General features: G+C 37.8%; 2 protein-coding genes across 3 annotated transcripts in view; one reads left to right on the forward strand and one right to left on the reverse strand.

Annotated features, from left to right (window-relative positions):
* LOC102789660 (SH3 and PX domain-containing protein 2A-like) overlaps positions 1-18,051 on the reverse strand; it is a 59,237-nt gene that overhangs the window by 39,797 nt on the left and 1,389 nt on the right. For both annotated transcript variants that reach the window (XM_006783748.3, XM_035904707.2), the window contains exons 2-5: positions 9,095-9,175; positions 2,046-2,121; positions 881-957; positions 44-135 (exon numbers count right to left, since the gene is read on the reverse strand). In XM_006783748.3, the coding sequence (XP_006783811.1) occupies positions 44-135; positions 881-957; positions 2,046-2,121; positions 9,095-9,175 (326 nt within the window). The remainder of the gene's footprint in view (positions 1-43; positions 136-880; positions 958-2,045; positions 2,122-9,094; positions 9,176-18,051) is intronic.
* Positions 13,938-17,837, forward strand: LOC102784309 (N-acetyllactosaminide beta-1,3-N-acetylglucosaminyltransferase 3-like). Its single transcript, XM_006783919.3, has 2 exons — positions 13,938-14,044; positions 16,000-17,837. The coding sequence occupies exons 1-2, from the start codon at positions 14,037-14,039 to the stop codon at positions 17,114-17,116; spliced, it is 1,125 nt and encodes a 374-aa protein (XP_006783982.1). The 5' UTR covers positions 13,938-14,036; the 3' UTR covers positions 17,117-17,837.

Here is an 18,051-nt window from a genome sequence, read left to right on the forward strand (position 1 = left end):
AATAACAACTTGTGATTTCTAGCACATAGTTATAGTTACTCACTCTGTGGGAGGGTTGAGGTCTTCTGACTTAGTCTCAAAGAACTGAAGGACCTCCTCACTTTGGGAAATGTGGGTGGGAAGTTTCATCAGAGCCTAGGAGAGAGAAGGGTGGGAGAAAGCTACTGATTGCAATAAAAACAATAAAAGGTCACACTAATGTGTGTCAGTTTGGACTGAGTAACTGGTTTATAACACTTAGTCACTACCCAGTCAGATGAGAAAACCAGGCAGAGATGTGGAGGGTGTGCAAGAGAAGGAAGAAGGCTCTGAGCAGAGAGAGAGGGTTAAAACAAAGAGAAAAACACAGACCTCAGTTTGATTGAAATTAAAAAGACACCCTCATGTAATCTGTATTTTCAACTAAGCTTTGTGCTTTCATTCATTCATTTCAGGTCCAATAAATGAGAAACTGCTGCCACACTTGGCAACACACCTGCCCCACATTCCCATCTGTGGGCTAATAAGCATAAGAGGATCAGGTAGCTATCTGCACTCATTGCTACAATTAAAGTCTGCTGATTCATTCTTAGTCTCTCTTTTGTTTTTACCCCTGCGTGCCCCCGTTTCCCTCGTTTCCTTCATATGCTGCCTATTTACATTGGTGACAGGAAATGACAAGCACAGAGAGCAGTTGCTTTCCTGTTGAGGCTGGTGGAGGGGAGATAAATGTTGAGGCCATGAAAAAAACTGTGGTAAATGTTCAGAGGGTAGAGCACTGACAGAGATAAAGCACTCTTCCAAACAACATATAAATTAAAAATGAGTAGTCTCTTCAATAAGAGATGCATTGTGCTGCACACAAGTTGAGAAACAGTGAGGCATGCAGCTTTTGTCTTACTTTGCAGTAATTATCCAGGTGCTTCAGCCTTCTGACGGCTACATCTCTTATGTGACTGCGGCGAAATAAGACTTTACCTGAGGAAAAGCAGAGCACTGTCAGGTGTATATAACAAAAAATATTATGATTAAATGCTTAAAAATCATGCTATGATTTAGGCTTAGACATTTATAAAAGCCCAGCACGATCCCTTTCCAGCTCAGCTGGTACTGACACTGAGATATAAAATTCCAACCAACATATGGAGAACTTCTCTGGAGCTGATTGCTCTCAACTAGTGGGACTAATGTGAGGCAATTGGATCCACTTTTCCGCTTTTTCCCATTTCCTAATTTCTAACTCTTATGAGACTGAGAGCATGAAGCCTACTAAATAGAAAAATAATGCAAACCATTTGGGGGTTTAAAGGAATACAGTTCAAACCATGGTGGGCTTACAGAGATCAGAACGGCACTGGGCAGACTTGAGCAGCACAGCTTGTCTAACAAAGGATCTCTTCACTGCTCTCCTCTGCTCTGGCCCACAATGAGTTTATCAGATTAGACAAATCCCTTTCTGCTAGCCTCCTACTGAGATGGCTGACCACAAAATGATTTGTCCCGGATGGAGAATGGAAGCCAATAAAACAAAGCAATGTGGTAGGCGATGCTATGGAGTGTGTAGGAGGAACAACAAAATGTCTAATAAGACAACACTGACTACGGAAGCGTAGAGCTGCCACCCAGGCAAAAGAAAAATACAAGTGTATCACGTTATAACGTGAAAAGTTTATTGTTCTAACAAGATACTTTTCCTGTTTGTACAATATACTATCATGTTTGTGCAATATACTTTTCACGTTTGAACAACATAATATCACGTTATTACAATATACATAATTATTACGTTTGTACAATATAATATTTATATCGTACGAACGTGATAATTATATTGTACGAACGTGATATTTATGTATATTGTAATAACGTGATATTATGTTGTTCAAACGTGAAAAGTATATTGTACAAACATGATAGTATATTGTACAAACAGGAAAAGTATCTTGTTAGAACAATAAACTTTTCACGTTATAACGTGATACACTTGTATTTTTCTTTTGCCTGGGTGGCAGCTCTACGCTTCCGTAACTGACAGTGCTGAGTGTGTGCACACTGAGTTTAATCACCTGGCAAAAAAGGAATTATTCTCTTTTTGGGGTCTTTTTGTCCTCCGTCAATTGGAAATTTGTCAAGGATTCGCATCTGCAAAAGAGAAAACAAATTAAGAAATAAAAATGAAAATGTAACACGAACATTAATTGTGGAGGAAAACGTTTAAAAAAAAATCCCCCTTTCTAATACAATAAAGACATGAAAGGCAAGCAATTATAATCATGTAAATACTTGATGGCAAAAAAAAAATCAAACAAACTGTCAATTATCTATCGTGAGTGAATCAGAGTTTTAAGTGGAGTAATCTGTGATGAGATACAGGAAAAGGGGGTCTGAAAATTCTCCAGCAACAACTGACCATTTTGTAACAGTTCATGAGTTCAACACAGAGTATAATTATATGTCATTTGAAAAACCATTTAAAGTGCAAACCATTTCACTTTGATAGCTGGGGCAGCAGGCAAGGTTACATCATCCTCTTATTTGAAGAAAACCCTCACAAGGAAGCCACTTAAGCAGCTTAAAAAGCCATCAGGGTGCATAACAGGCACTTTGATATTGACACTTGATACATGTGTCTATTTACAGCATCAATCTCTCGAAAGATTAAGCAGGGAGTGAAACAGAGCTAAACAATGAAAAAAACTCTTTTACAATGAAAATTTCCTTCTAAGGGTAGCTGTGTGAATTTTAAATTAACCAGTCAGTATGTGATTGGAGTGCAGGCATTTGGCTTTAATTCAAAGGGTTTCAATAAGAAGTTTACATTAAATATTTAAAAAACTGCAACGCTTCTTAAACCCAGTCCCAAATCTCCAGAGGCACAAAAGAAGGATTGTTTTTAAAGCCTGGATGAAAATCTCCTGCCTGAAGTCTACCCCAGTCTAACCCTAGTAAATGTGGGTTCTTCTTTATTTCTCCAGCCACCTGCAGTTTCTGTTTGTGGATGTTTGCCTTTAGTTATGCATTTACTGAAAAACATGTTCATCTGGGTTGAGATCGCATTACTGGCTGAATCTGGTCACTTTTGGGCTGCTTTTGCTTTTGCACCTTATGGCTGAAACTGCGCAAAGAGTATATCCCTGTACACTTCAGAATTCACCCTGCTGCTTCTATTGGCAGTCACATCATCAGTGAACGCAGTGGGAACCATATATGTCAATGTCTTATTTCTCCACCGTTTTTGACAGATGATGTCGTATGCTTCACATCATGAGCTGTTTCTTTCCTTCTCCATACTTTTGTCTTGCCATCATTCACTTTGGTACAAGTTAACCTTGGTTTCATGGGTCCAAAGCAGTGCAGGCTCTTTTATGTTCATTTTCTGGCAACGTCTAATCTGGCCCTCTTGTTCTTGAGTGTAACCAGTTGTTTGCACCTTATTGTAAACATTCATGAAGGTGTCTCTCGATTGCAGACTTTTCAGAGAATGATACACCTACCATCTTGATATCTTGACTTGGTTACATGTTCTAAAGTTGTTTTTCTAAACCATGGAAATAATTCTGTCAACATGCACTTTAGCTGTCTTCTGTGGTCTTTCAGGCCTTTTGGTGCTGCTGAGTTGGCAGCTCGATTCATTCTTTAAATAATGCACCAGACTGTTGACTTGGCCACTCAAAGTTTTTGCCATCTTTCTGAAAGGTTTATTTTTGTTTTTCAGCCAAACCATGGGCTCCTTCACTTGCACGGACCTCATATTTAAAATTACAATGGAAAGCCATAAATACAAAGCCCATAAATCCCTTTGCACCCAAAAAACAATGGAACAGGCCTCACTTGGCCAGGAAACTACTGGTCAGTCAACTGTCCAATTGCGTTTGAGCCTCTGGGTATAAAATGGGTGTACTAACCTTAACAGTTCTAAACAGTTAATGCAAAATGTATGTAAAAACCCTTGAATAAAAGCTGACTGTCTGAACTTTCATCACATACTGACTGCCTGATTTTAAAAATCCATTGTGATGTGGTACTTTCAAAAAGAAAATATGTCTTTGTCGAACAAATAATGGACCCTAACTGTAGTATCGTCTTTGTATTCACATGAGAGCATCTTACAGTAACAGGTTTAAGATGTAGATGTAACCACGCCTTATTTTTCCCTCCCTTGCCTTGTTCCAGATGTGCTTTACCAGCAAATTCTGTGAGTATCAAGCTGAAGCACACTCAACTGGGAGGAGAAGGAAAAGTCTCAGTTTAAACTGAGCCAAAAAGAAACCAGGTGGACAAACAGAATCAGGCTTGGAGGTTAAAGTTGGATCCAGTCTGTCTGGGTCTGTGGGAGTTGTTTGTAGGACTTGTGCAGCAAGAAGTGGTTTGGTTTGATGTTGTGGTTCTTTCGTTTCCACTTTAATCTGCTGTCTATGCTGAATCTAAAAATTTCTCCCAGGGCATAGCATGTTCCCCCCTCTCCCCCAAACTACAGACTGCTAACAAGAAATGTTTTCCTTTGAAATGGACAGTCATCATTATTGTGTTTTAAGGGCAAAGCAAAGTGCAGAGTATAAAGAATCGTCCTGGTTAACCACACCTGCACATAGCCATGGTAAAATTTCTGAACTTACGGTGATTACAGTCTAATGCCGAGAAGGCACGACGTCAAATATGTATGTAAACCAGACTGTGTTCTTTAGGATGCTATGGCAATAACATAACTTTACAGGCTAGGCTGTAATTCCTCCAAATCCCAGTAGTTATAACAACCATATTGTTTATTTGATACACAAAGCTACACGCTCATTATGTTATCAGGCTTACAGCTGGATGTAGCTGTGTACTCCCTCTAATACAGGAGTGTTCACTCAACATTTGTAAGAAACTGCCTCAGCTTTTCATTTGGGAGTGAGGATGACATCACTACTGGAGATCTACGTGGCTACACTCACAGCTCCATGGGACAATTTGGAACAAAAATCTGATTGAAAACACTCCTCATATTTTGTTTACCTTTAATTCAGAGGCTTTGGGGAGCAGAGATGGTGTAATTAATCTATATTTCTATCCTACGCTCTGCCCAGGAAACTGCAGTGTATTTAAGTTGTAGCGTTAACACTGGGGAATGTCTATCAGGCAACAGGTGCTATGATGTAATGACATGTCCTGTCTTTTTCCACACTGTTTGGTAATCAGTGTTGTGAATAAATACCAGGGGAAGGAACTGCAATAAAACGTCAATCATCAAACATATCTTTATTTTGTCACAATGATGTGAATTATGGTGACTGGAAAAAAACAGAAATAGCTTCTGTAAACTGTAATGATAATTTCTTGAGCCATTTAAAAATAACTGAGCTCACAGGCGAAAGGGAGAAGAAACCGACACAGACACTGAGCTGTAACAGAAGACAAAGAAACTGGTCTGAGATAGGAATGTCTGAGTGGGAAAACATTCAGATTTCATTGCTGGGGTGTGTTTTGACATCTTCTTTGCAGTTGGCTACTGCAGCGAGATCATGGTGCAACACCCTTTTGGATAGAGTAACTTAAGAGAATAACAATTTACTACAGTCATATTAAATATTTCAAAGAAATCTATGAATTCCTATGAAACACCCCATGATTAAGCAGCAATGACTTAAAGAAATCATTTTCTATGTGACAGTCTCTCACAAGATTCTGGAGGAATGGCCCGTACTGCTTTACAACGTTGCTTCAGTTCATGCCTAGTTCTCTTAAGGTCCTGCCACAACATTTTAAGGTTGAGGTCTGGACTTTTTCTGAACCATTGCAACACCTTGATTCTTTTCTTTTCCAACCATTCTCTTGCTGCTTGGCATTATTGTGCTATTGTGGGACCCAGTTTCAATAAAGCTTTAGCTATTGGACAGATCATCTCACATCGGACTTTGAAATACTTTGCAGTCACTGAGTCATCAATGAACTCCTCTGTGTAACAATGTACCCTGGTCTTGTGGCTTCAAAACAAGCCCAAAAAATCACCCTTCCCCCACCGTGCTTGACAGTCGTTTAAGGTGCGGATATGCTTTGTTTTGTTATCACAATCTCATCTGTCCACAAGACAGTGTTCAACAAGACTTTCTGTTTGTTCAGATGCACATTTCCATGACAAAACCAAAGCGCTCACATTCTTTAAAGCAGAAGATTCTTTCTCCTGACAGTTCTTTGGAACAAGCCAAACTTGTTCATATGCATTCCTGTTTAAATTGCACTGTTGTAAACTAGGCTCATGCCGAAAGGCAGTCGGTTTCCAAAGACTCGGTAATGTACATTGCCAAAAAAGTTTTGGTTTCTTCCTCATTCCTTTAGTAATCCGCCATTCATGACAACCATTTGAACAAAGTTGTTTTTATTGTATTATGGCCTATCGTTAAATACAAAACTACTAAAGGTGTCGTTGCTTTGAGTGTCAGCAACAGTAATGGTAGCCTGTAGCTGTCTGAAGGCTTTAGTTCACCAGAAGTGAAGCCTTCAGACAGCTACAGTCACTGAATAGAACCATTGGACTGTTCTATGGTGTTGGTGTCTTTTGGAGCATTTTTAAAGAAATTAGGGCTACATTAACAGCTGCTACACTTCCAAGTCTCATTTCAAGGACAAATCTTGGTTATGTAGGTTACGGGGGGGGGGGGGGGGGGGGGGGGGGGTAAAACCAAGGTAAAAAGATCTAACTCTTGTCATTATGCTACACTATTACAATGCTAAATTGTTGCTGCATCATTTTAAATAACCTTTAAATAAAGGCCATTCTGAACGTGTGATGCCAATGTTGGAGAAAAATAACCCTTCAAAGCTTTTAAAGTCCTGATTCATGTCAGGAATGTAGGACAGAGAAATTATAATGTAGACAGGGTAGAGCTCACTGCTGGCCTAGTCACTCAATCCCAAAATAATGACAACTAAGGGATTTTGGAGAGGTTTCTGTCCAAAAGGAAACCAGGCCAGCTTGCACACGCCACAATCCCCCCTGTGGAATGCTGTGACCCATGCGACCTATACGCTGTGGTTTAAGGGTGTGTGTGGAGGGGGAGACCACACTCGCTTGACACACTGACCAAATCTGCTCACGTCAAACATGTGCAGGTCAAAAACATTTCCCTTTGACAGCAGAAACAGTGCTTGATGAAATTCAGGCTCAGCAATCTTCTAGCATAGAAACAAATGTCTCTAAACCAAGAAATCAATGTGCTTAACCCTGCACATGCATTACAAAGAGTGCGCTTCACTTTACGTCAGCAGAAAAGACAAAAGGGGGAGGAATCAGATAAAAAAGGAGACGGGATCCTGGTAATTTATGATAACTGCTTCCCAAAGGAGCAGTTATGAACTATCTTAAGTGTGCTGGAGAGGTTTGAAACTTCAGCAGTGAGTGCATTTTTGGATGTCAAATTGGCAGTAAAAGAGAATACTTCATCTTTAAAAGACAATCAGCCAAACAGCTTGTTGATGACAATGATTTGTATATAGCCAGCTTTAAATTACTAAAATGATTTTAGACACGGTATGAAAAATTGATTAAAAAGGCGTTTCTTGTTCTGTGACCTTATTTAGCTTTTCAACTTGAATTCATGGTTATCTGATGAGATCATGGTCACATTTGGCCCCCCTCTTTTCAGCTTCTTGCGAACACAAAACACGCAATTGTGCTACGAAAAGAGAGCAACTGTGAAGAGTTTGGAAAAGATTGTAGGTGTCAGTTGGCAGACACACAAACAAGCTCAAACTCATTTGAGAATTGAGTATTTGAAAATTCAGACGACAACGAAACCTTTATTGTTCCAAATTATTGCTTCTGAGGCATCCAATAGCTGTCTTATCTTATTGTCTTATATCTTTAAAGTCAGGGTGACAAAATTGTTCTTTACCACAACCCCCAACCTACAAGAGCCTCCCTTTTGAATCGAATGCATTTTGGGACTGGCCTTACTGCATTACTTAAGCTGCATAGTCCTTTAGTATTCTTGCTGACTTCAATTCTAAAAATGTATTAAGCAATCCATACTATATGCAACATATATACAGACAAATGCCCTAAACCTAATCATTCTGTATTGACAGCTGCAGACTGTTGTTCTTCATGATTACCACAACCAGACAAACATACCCTGGCAGCAGAGATCCATGCACAAGACTAATGTTTACAAAGACAGGAGAGGAGGTCTGTTTCAGTCAAACAGACCAGGGCAGACTTTTCCTGGCTATTAGCAAGAGACAAGAGAACAAAGGGTTTCCTACAGCCAGCCCACCAGAGCCAAAGTGCTTTACTGCACTTTGAGAGGGCCATTGGAGAAGGTCCACAGACAGCCTTTTACAAGAAAAGGACTTAATGCACTCATTTAGGGTTTAACTCTAACTTTCTTTCTAGGAAACAAACTATAGTATACAAAAAGGCAGATACAACACTCATTTCCAAAACAAAATGTTGATGCTGTGTAGAATCTAAATGAAAACAGAGTGCAAGGATTTCTAAACTTACGTCACAAAACTCATAAACCCTTATTTTATTTACAACAGGGCATAGAAAACATATAAACATTTTAAACTAAGACATTTTACAATTTCATTAAAAGAATGTTTTGGGGGTGCATTAATGCCTAAGAAATTGGGACCTTGCACAATTGGAAAGGCACACCAGTTCTCAGTCCCCAAACATTTACAGACTTTGAGAAAAATACCAGTTTATAAGATTTGTAAATCACTGGATTTTATTTTTTTATTTACATTTTACACAGCCTCCCAACATTTTTGGAATTGGGTTTGTATTTTACTGCTACAGGATCCTGTAGAAGAGCCTAAGAAGTTTGCCCCATACTGCATTCTGCATTCTGAGGTCATGTTTTTTCCTGCATCTGGTGACTGGATTTCCCCTATTTTCCTATTTCCATGCAGTTGCCTTAAATAAGACCTTTCACTAAACCGGAGCTGAACAGAAAGACATTGACTGAAAGGTCAAACTGGCTTTGCGGAGTTTAATATAGCAATACAACAACACATAAGACATATTAGAACCATTCTTAATACAAAACATTGAGCTTTGGGGCAACTGCCTGTGCAACTATGAATTAAATCTGTAAAATTATTTTGTAGTCGTTGCAGTGTAACGTACCTGTAGGTCAAAGAATTTGCTGTACCTTCTGTAGATGACATGGGAAGTGGAGTCTGAGTAAGTAACATTGATAAGGTACACCTGCAGAGAAAAGAACAAACAAAAGAAGCCCATTAGGAACAATATCACTTTGTCAGAGACATCATGGCAACGCTTTACCCCTTTCTGACTTTACTTCAAAGGATCATCAATGGTCAAATAAATTCATTATGTTTCTCTTTGTCAGTCACACATTGGAAAGCCATCAGGGGGTCAATGAGAGGGCCAATAGATTTGGAGCATTGTGTCTCATTAAAAACATGCATATTGAATTACTCTTGTGTATTTAAGTGCAGCCGATTGAATGCAGCTGATTCAAATATTTCACAAGTACAAATATTGAATGCGGCGGTTTAATAAACGCTGTAAGCCTGTTATTTTCTTTGCTGTACATGAATATGAGACTCTCATAAGTTTTCATTTTTGAGTTTTACATTACCAGTGTCACATGAGTCCACCGTTTGAAGGGGAAAATTTGCTTCCGTTGTGTCAAGTTCTGGCAGTTCTACCACCACAAAAGATAACAAGGAAAGGAAGTGCTGACTCATACTAAAGCGCAAACAGGAGTATCCTTTCCTTGGCACAAATAGGTCATTTACAAAATACTCCCAAAATAAATGTTTTATTTACCTCAACAATAAAGAGCCCCAAAACAACTGCGCTCACCCTGAGGTTCGGAAACAGATGGCTACAAATAATACATTTTCATCTAAACCCATGGCCTAGAGTGTTTATAAAAGCATCATTTACACATATGGTGGCAAGCTGCAAGGACATCAGTTACTAGTTTGAAATGAAGTCTTCTTTCTGCAAACTGCTTATTACAAAATAGTTTTCCAGCAGCTTGCTAATTAGACACAGACAGCCTAACCAAACTCTCTCATATTAGGCAAAAGCGCAGTTCACTTCAGAAGCGGAGGGGCTGCAGAATATTATCAGAATATTAATTTGCCATCTGGAGAAGCCGGGACTGGGAATTAAACCACTAACCTTGCAATTAACAGATGGGTACTCTAAAGCTTAGGCTGCTGCCAAGATAATATTTGATGTCACTTTTGGTAATTTAAGGTGATCTCTACGCAGTAGTGATATAATGTGTGACACTTTAAATGTCATGTTTCAGTTGTATTTATTTATTTATGTTTATTGTTATGTTATGTTATTCTGATTTAAAAAAATAATAATAATAATAATAATATTTTTCTTCTGTTTCATGTATAATTACTTACACACATGATTTCAGGAGAATTGTATAGCACCTGTGTAGTTTAGGAAAGGGAACTTACACAAGAAACCACACATGACACTCGCTAACTGAATGCAACATGCTATTTACTGAGGTATTCACACTTTGGCACAGTCAGATGGCACACAGACTTGACACTAGCTAGTTTTGTAATTTTCCATCAGTTTTCAATTGTTTCCAGAGTGGGTTTGTTCATTTCAGCTTAGCTTTGTTTTAATCAGTTTCAGTGTTTTAGCCTTTTTAATCATTATAATAGGGTGTTCTTTGTCAGGAGCTGACAAAGTAATTTGTAATACCAAATTACAACACAATCACATTTTGTGAAGGCTGTTGACTCACAGTCATGCAGACCTCCCAAGCCTTACTAAACAGATGCATCAAAGCCTCCTCAGGCTTGGTTGACTAATTTGACCAAAGACTAAAACTAAAGACATTTCATGTTTCTTCTTTTTCAACATGGAGGTTGAGCTAACTAGAAAAAACACTGCTTAAACCAGACCACATGCATTGGATATTTGCATTCTCCTTTCCGTGTTTAGCTGAGCTCAGAGCAATTGTGTAACTCTGTTGTTCACACACATTCACGAAGCTGTGAGAGTTTAAATACCTCGATTGGTAGTCACAGCTGACAAGCATGTACTTAACGTAAATGTGTAAGTATCTAGTTACCAGGAGTGTTAATATAGTAAACAGAGGATTTGACATCTCCTCTACCATAAGCACCCTTTGGAAGTATATGTAAACAAGGCTTAGTTGCTATGTACTCTTTGGCACCACGGCTACAACTGCCTGGAAGGAAGTCACACTTGGACAGTTGAGACAAAAGACAAAGGGCTGCTTCTTTCCTCTCTCAATACCGGATAAGCATTCCAGTCGCTTAGCTCATATATAATGAGATTCCCTCTGGGGGACTTCCCAGTCAAACCTCACCTCCGGCTTTAATCCCAAGAGAAAAGGTCTGTGCCCTGTCTTTAGCTGCCTTGGGGACCCTCCCTCAGCAGGAGATGGATGATTCAATTGATCCCAACTCTCAGGTTAATTAATCCAATTGGACCTGATGGGCTAATTGATTTTTTGCTGTCCCACTGAGACATGGTTCAACTGTTATGGCTCAACAGTTTGAGTGAGATAACATTAAGGCCAGAAAGTCCACAGCTTAAAAGCAGCTCTTAGAGGCTATAAGAATCCTAACAGGCACAGAAGGAGATTAACATCCTGACAAAATTACAGTAGCATGTAAGCATACTAATATTTTCTAAAGGAGCACTTGTATGCAGTTAGTTTTAATGTCAAGTATTTAACTATAAATAAAAGCACAGGAAAAATGCACATTTTGAGTTTGTGACTGAAAAATCAAGGTCTAGGATTCATCACTTTTCACAGCCATACTGTCAATACCTAAAATTTCTGGTTATTCAATGCAATTGTATTTATATAGCACAAAATCATAACAACGGTAATGTGAGGTAAAGACCCTGCAGTAATACAAATAAAATCTGCAAATTGTCCATTTCCAAAAAACATTGTTATTAACATCATTAAGCATTATGCACTTTTAATTACACCCATAATAATTTTTGCCAAATATGGTCAGTGGACTGGTACTTATATAGTGGCTTTCTACTCAATTTTGGCACTCACACAAGAGTCACACAATCACACACACATACATTCACACACCTGTGAAGTACTTTAACTAATATTCAAACAGACATTCACACAGTGGACATTCACGGAATAGTATCACGGGAAATTTGGGGTTCGGTGTTATTTGTGTGAATTTGCTATTTAAAATATATATAAACAAAGATGTCCTGTAAAGATCACCTTTCAGTGACAAAACAAACATGCTGCACTTGCTGATGATAAGACTGTAATTACATTGTCATCCTAAAATGCAAACATAAAGATGAGTAAGCACTTGGCAACTGTTAAAAAGAGACATGGCAGGCTCGGGGAGGGGCCAATTTTGGGCAAAGGTTTCTTCCTGTTAAAAGGAATTTATTCAAATAATCATAATAACTCATAATAATAATAATAATAATTTCACACAACACTTTTATGTACTCCTAACTGCTTTTTGTAACATATCCATACCACAGACATTCACACGCAGACACTGAGTGAAAGTATCAGAAGCTACTTCGGGTTTAGTATGTTTCCCAGGGATATTTGAACATGCATACTTGGAGGAGCCAGGGATCCTTTCCAATTGGTAGGCGACCCACGCTACTACTCAAGTCCAAACCAACAACACCTGGTATTCTCAGGGAGTCTCCCATCGAAATCCTAACTAGGCCCAAAGTTTCTTTTCTCCTGAGATCGGATGAGATCAGGTGTACTCAGAAAGGTATGGTTCTAAGCCATATCTTAATGACTTTATTATGTGAAGAGATATTTTGGACAGTTGAGGCATTTCTTGCCCGATTATACTTCTATTCTCAGAGTTTCTCTCTTATCATGTTATGCTATCAAGAATATAAGCATGCGAGCATGTTCAACATGGACGGTCAACATATTATACCTGCCACATATATCACGAGAGGCCAGGCTCCAAGCAAACAAGTATAACACGAATGACAACTCAGCTGTCACAGATGGTCTCAAACCATTAACACTAAGATGTAATGTAGGCTTAAGATTGTGACCTTGTAATTTACCTAACCTTTTTTCTGAGAAAGTGAAACTCATAGACTATTTCTACTACTAGTGAATCAAGAATAATCATAAGCAATGTAATTTTAAACTATGCTTCAGTTCTGCCAAAGATTTCTTCCTGTTAAAAGGGATTTTAAACAAGGGTTTTAAGGGATTTTTTTAACTGATCCACCCATAATACCAGTACCAGTGTTATCAAAAAGGAAAGTTTTAAGCCTGGTCTTAATAGTAGAGAGAGGATCTGTCTCCTGAATCTAAACTGGGGAGCTGGTTCCACATAAGAAAAGCCTGGAACCTAAAAGCTCTCCCTCCCAGTCTACTTTTAAATAATGTTGTCAGGAGAAGGATTTTACATTTGATACTGCATTTAATGGGGAGCCAATAAAGAGAAGCTAATATAAATAAATAGAAATATGGTCTCTTCTTCAGTTCTAAGGTCAAATGGGACTCTCCACCATTTGATCTTAGAGCTGAACGAGCTTCTCGGATGAGAGGTGAAACGAGAGGTAAAAAACCATAATTTATAAGAGATATTTCCGAATATCTCTCATAGACAATAGAAAGTCTAAAAAAGTATATCCATGATAAACATAAACAGTGTAATAAAAAAAATATCCTGCATAAAATAGAACAGTTTGTTATATAACCCCCAATCAGTCATTTAAAGCCCCAGTCACATGGGCCCAGGCTAGCCAGGACCCTCTAGCAAATCCCAAAATTACCAGGAACTGCAGTAATAAAATGGAAATTCAAATTTTAATTTGATGGGCCAACCCCGCATTTTTTCCTAGTCACCACTTGTTGACAAAAGACCACAGCCAGTTTCTCAGCCTGTTTGACTGGGGATTTGCATAACTTAGTCGCTTGAGGGTTAAGTCTCAGAGATGACGAGCAACACAACCTGAGAAGTTAAACAAGTTTGTGTGCCACAGTGACCCGTATTTCACACAGCTAACTCAGCTATCAGAGGAGACTTGGTCCTCACTTCGGTCAGACAAAATGATCAGGTAATCATTGACTTTTCTGTCATATTCCGTTTGTATAAAGACAATAATGTGCTTTAACCTCCTAGGACCTGGCGTTCACATATGTGGACATCACATTTTGGGTTATTTAGACCAATATACTGAATTTTGCTCTACAAGGGCCTGATATCCACCAATGAGGACATTATACTGCTACTGTTCTATCAAAATTTTAAACAAATATCCTCATATGTGGCTCTTATTTTTCTTAAAAACAAAAATAAAGTAAAAAAGAAAATTGGTAATTCTTTGTTTTTACATTCATCGGGCCCCAATGTGACCAAATATCAAAGAGAAATTTAAAATGCATGCCGTGGAAGAGTTCGGGTCTTAGGAGGTTAATTTTGTTAAAACTTGTATTGGTTTAGACAAGATAAGCTGAGATTATGTTTGAATGAGAACTTGTCTGTCATTCTAAGAAGTCCTGAAAAAGATTCTTAGCTTTCAAATACATTATCACTGAGAGACTCTATTCCTTTACAAGTTAACTATAAGAGGAAATAAAGATAAGTTATAAGTCAAACAATTCTAGCATTAAAGCTAGAATGATATAATACTAATGTTATATGTGTGTGTGTGTGTGGGGGGGGGGGGGGGGGTGTGTTCTGTAGCATTATGATTCATTATTCATTTAATTTGCATTTTATCAGAGTTCATAGTTCGCTAGAAAGCTTACTGTTTCGCAAACGTTTAGGAAATGACAGTAAAGAAAACAGGATGATCTACTTCTTGTAGCGTTTCAGTGAACTGGAAGATTGTTTCTAGAGACAACATTCCAATTTCCATTTCAGTCATTGTCACACCTGTTCAAGAGTTCAGGTTATGTTCAAAATGCTGACTTTAAGTAATTTGATTATATGAACATTTTGCATGCAATTTTGTTACAGAAGTATAATGTCAAAAGTAAATTTATTAGAATATGATCAAATTAAATGTACTTGATTGGTATACATTCAGTTTATTCCGAACTAATTTTAATGATATATTATTTTAGTAAAAACACCTTTGATTTGATACATTTTTACTTTTTAATATACTTCTGTCATTTATGGTGTAACCTAAGAATGGTTACACTTAGTTAGACACAGTTTTAAATGTTTTATTATATAATTACAGAATATCCGGAGCTTTTTGAAAAATGTCTAATAAAATTTAAAAAAATGTTTTATGAGATATAAACCATGACTCCAAAATCAGAATTCCTCCAAAGAAGTTTCAATAAGAGATCAATCCTAAAATGTAACACAACAAAATGTACTGTTCCTATATCAGTTATATACGGACATTTTGCAATAATATTAAGCTATTATTTTTTATTAACCTCCTTATCAAAGAGGACTGCAAGTAGTTGGGGAAATCAAAGATTGAGTCACTCTGATTGACTCCAAGCCCTCTAGGACAAATTTTTGTCATTTTTGCAAATAACAGCTGTGTAATTTAAAGGCAGAAATATTATCAACAACCTGCAATCAATCCAAGTCAGTCTGTGCCAGTGAGTGCAACTCCTCTGCAATACATCTCTTTGTAATAGTGGACTCGAGTCAGCTGGGCAGTAGCTGGTTAATTCTGGTTAAACTCCTGTATAAAAGCAAGGTTGCCTGGTAGTTTGATAGTATGTCATCACTGGTAACATCAGTGATGTGCTTTTCAGAGGCCTACCTTCAAAGCGTCAAATCACAACAAAAGTTCCCTCAAGGTGCTTTACATTGTAATGTAAAGACCTTACAATGTTACACAGAAAACAGAAAACCTCAAAATTAATCTGACTCCCTACCAGTAGAGATTAATAATAACACATAATTAAATGCAGAGAGGTGTATAAACACATAGTGAGTGAAAAAGGTGACTGAAGAAGAAACATTTAATGCTTCATGGGATGTTCATCTCCCAGAAATTTCTGTTGATTGACTATTTATTTATTTTTTCACTGTTTCCAGGGCCGGCCACATCGAAATTGTTATGCTCTTAGGATCACTTCTCTCTGTTGTTTTTTTTCTTCAATATTATAGCGACACTGAAATGTTCCGCTCACCAAAACTTGTAAAAATGTATAACAATTCCTATAAATACTCATTCCCAAAATGTGAACAAAACGTGGCTGCTGCCAGAATCTCAGGCTTCGATGGCTTCCCTGATATACTTAAAGACTTTCTTTACTATCGTCACTGTCGCCACTTTCCCATGATTCTGGACCTTCCTGACAAATGCGGAAGCATCGAAGAACCTGAAGACATCTTCCTTCTGCTTGTAATTAAAAGCTCCCCCATGCATTATGAACGACGTGAAGTGCTGCGAAAAACCTGGGCTCAAGAGAGGTCATACAAAGGTTTGCGGATTCGAAGGATTTTCATCCTTGGAACAATGGGTAATAACTTTGAGAAAGAGCGATTGAACAAACTCCTCAAAACAGAGCACCAGGAACACAATGACATCCTCCAATGGGACTTTCAAGATACATTTTTTAACCTCACTTTAAAGCAGGTTCTATTCCTCAAATGGATGAAAAGGAACTGTCAACAAGTTAATTTTTTGCTAAATGGTGATGATGACGTTTTTGCCAATACGGACAATATTGTGGACTACCTCCATGGTCGCCGTGACAATAATGGAAGCCAGCATCTGTGTACCGGTTTTCTGATACAGAATGGATTTCCTGTAAGATGGGACAGGAGCAAGTATTTTGTTCCATCTCAATTATATGAAAAAAATGTTTACCCAAACTATTGTGGTGGTGGGGGCTTTCTTTTGTCCAGCTTTACAGCTTTAATGATACATAGCTATTCCAATGCTATTCCACTTTTTCCTATTGATGACGTTTACATGGGAATGTGCCTGGAAAAAGCAAAACTGGCACCAGCACCTCATATCGGTATAAAGACATTCGGATGGTACATTCCCTCCAAAAAAATAGATCAATATGACCCTTGCTATTTTAGAGATTACCTCTTGGTACACCAATTCTTTCCTAATAATATGTACCTTATGTGGCATCAAATAAATGACCCTAATCTGAAATGTGGTGTCACAAATTCGTCTAGGACGATCCAAACTTAAACTTACGGTTAGTGATATTGCATTTTATGACTTTGGGTCACAGCAATCATTGAATCATGTAAAAGTTTTAAACTGATATATCACGTTTGCCCATATAGACAGTCAGCCAGACAGCCACTGTTACATGAGTGACATAATCACAAACAGTACATAAAAGATTCAGTACTGATTTTATTTCTGATTTGTTTTTTTTGTTTTTTTTAACATGTGCGTTGTAAATAAATGTGAATTGAGTTGAGGTAAGTCTACAGATTGGGAAGTAATGTCCAGCTTTTGAATATAGTCTAAGGGTCAAAAGTGTTTGTCATGTTTTCATATGTTGCAGGTAATCCACAAATACAGTTATGTTCACTGCAAGTAGGCCAAATTCAAGAAAGTGGGTCGGTGCTTGGGGGCACTAGTATTTGAAGTATTCATCTGAAGTATTAATTAATTACTTTTCCTGCTTTAACTGTGACTAGGGATGCACTATTATTTAACCAGTAATGACATTTGATGTCAGAGTGAAAAAAATGCTTTTATTGAAGGCAACATGTGATTTTTATCTGTTTGTAACGTTAATGCAGTGTAGAATTGAAATACTTTTTAGTTATTTGTTTGTAGTTGTATCTATGAAGCGCCTTGAGGCGACATTTGTTGTGATTTGGCGCTATATAAATAAAATTGAATTGAATTGAATTGAATAGTTGTTTTGTTTAAAGTAGGGCTTTGTTTGTTTCAATGGGGCAAAATGTTTGTTAATGAATAACAAACACAAAATAAAAAAGAGACTTGTCAACCAAAACATTAGTGTAAAGAGTGATCTGTTCATCCATTAATATGATGATATATTTAAGTGAATTTGGGTAGTTGTTGTGTAGATATGTATGCTAAGTTTGGTGTTGTGTTAGTTCAAATCCATATTAACCCATTCTAGCCTCAACAAGAAGTAAGGC

This window comes from Neolamprologus brichardi, chromosome 13 (genome assembly GCF_056152115.1).
Source record: "Neolamprologus brichardi isolate AB-2024 chromosome 13, ASM5615211v1, whole genome shotgun sequence".
NCBI classification, from domain to species: Eukaryota; Metazoa; Chordata; class Actinopteri; order Cichliformes; family Cichlidae; genus Neolamprologus; species Neolamprologus brichardi.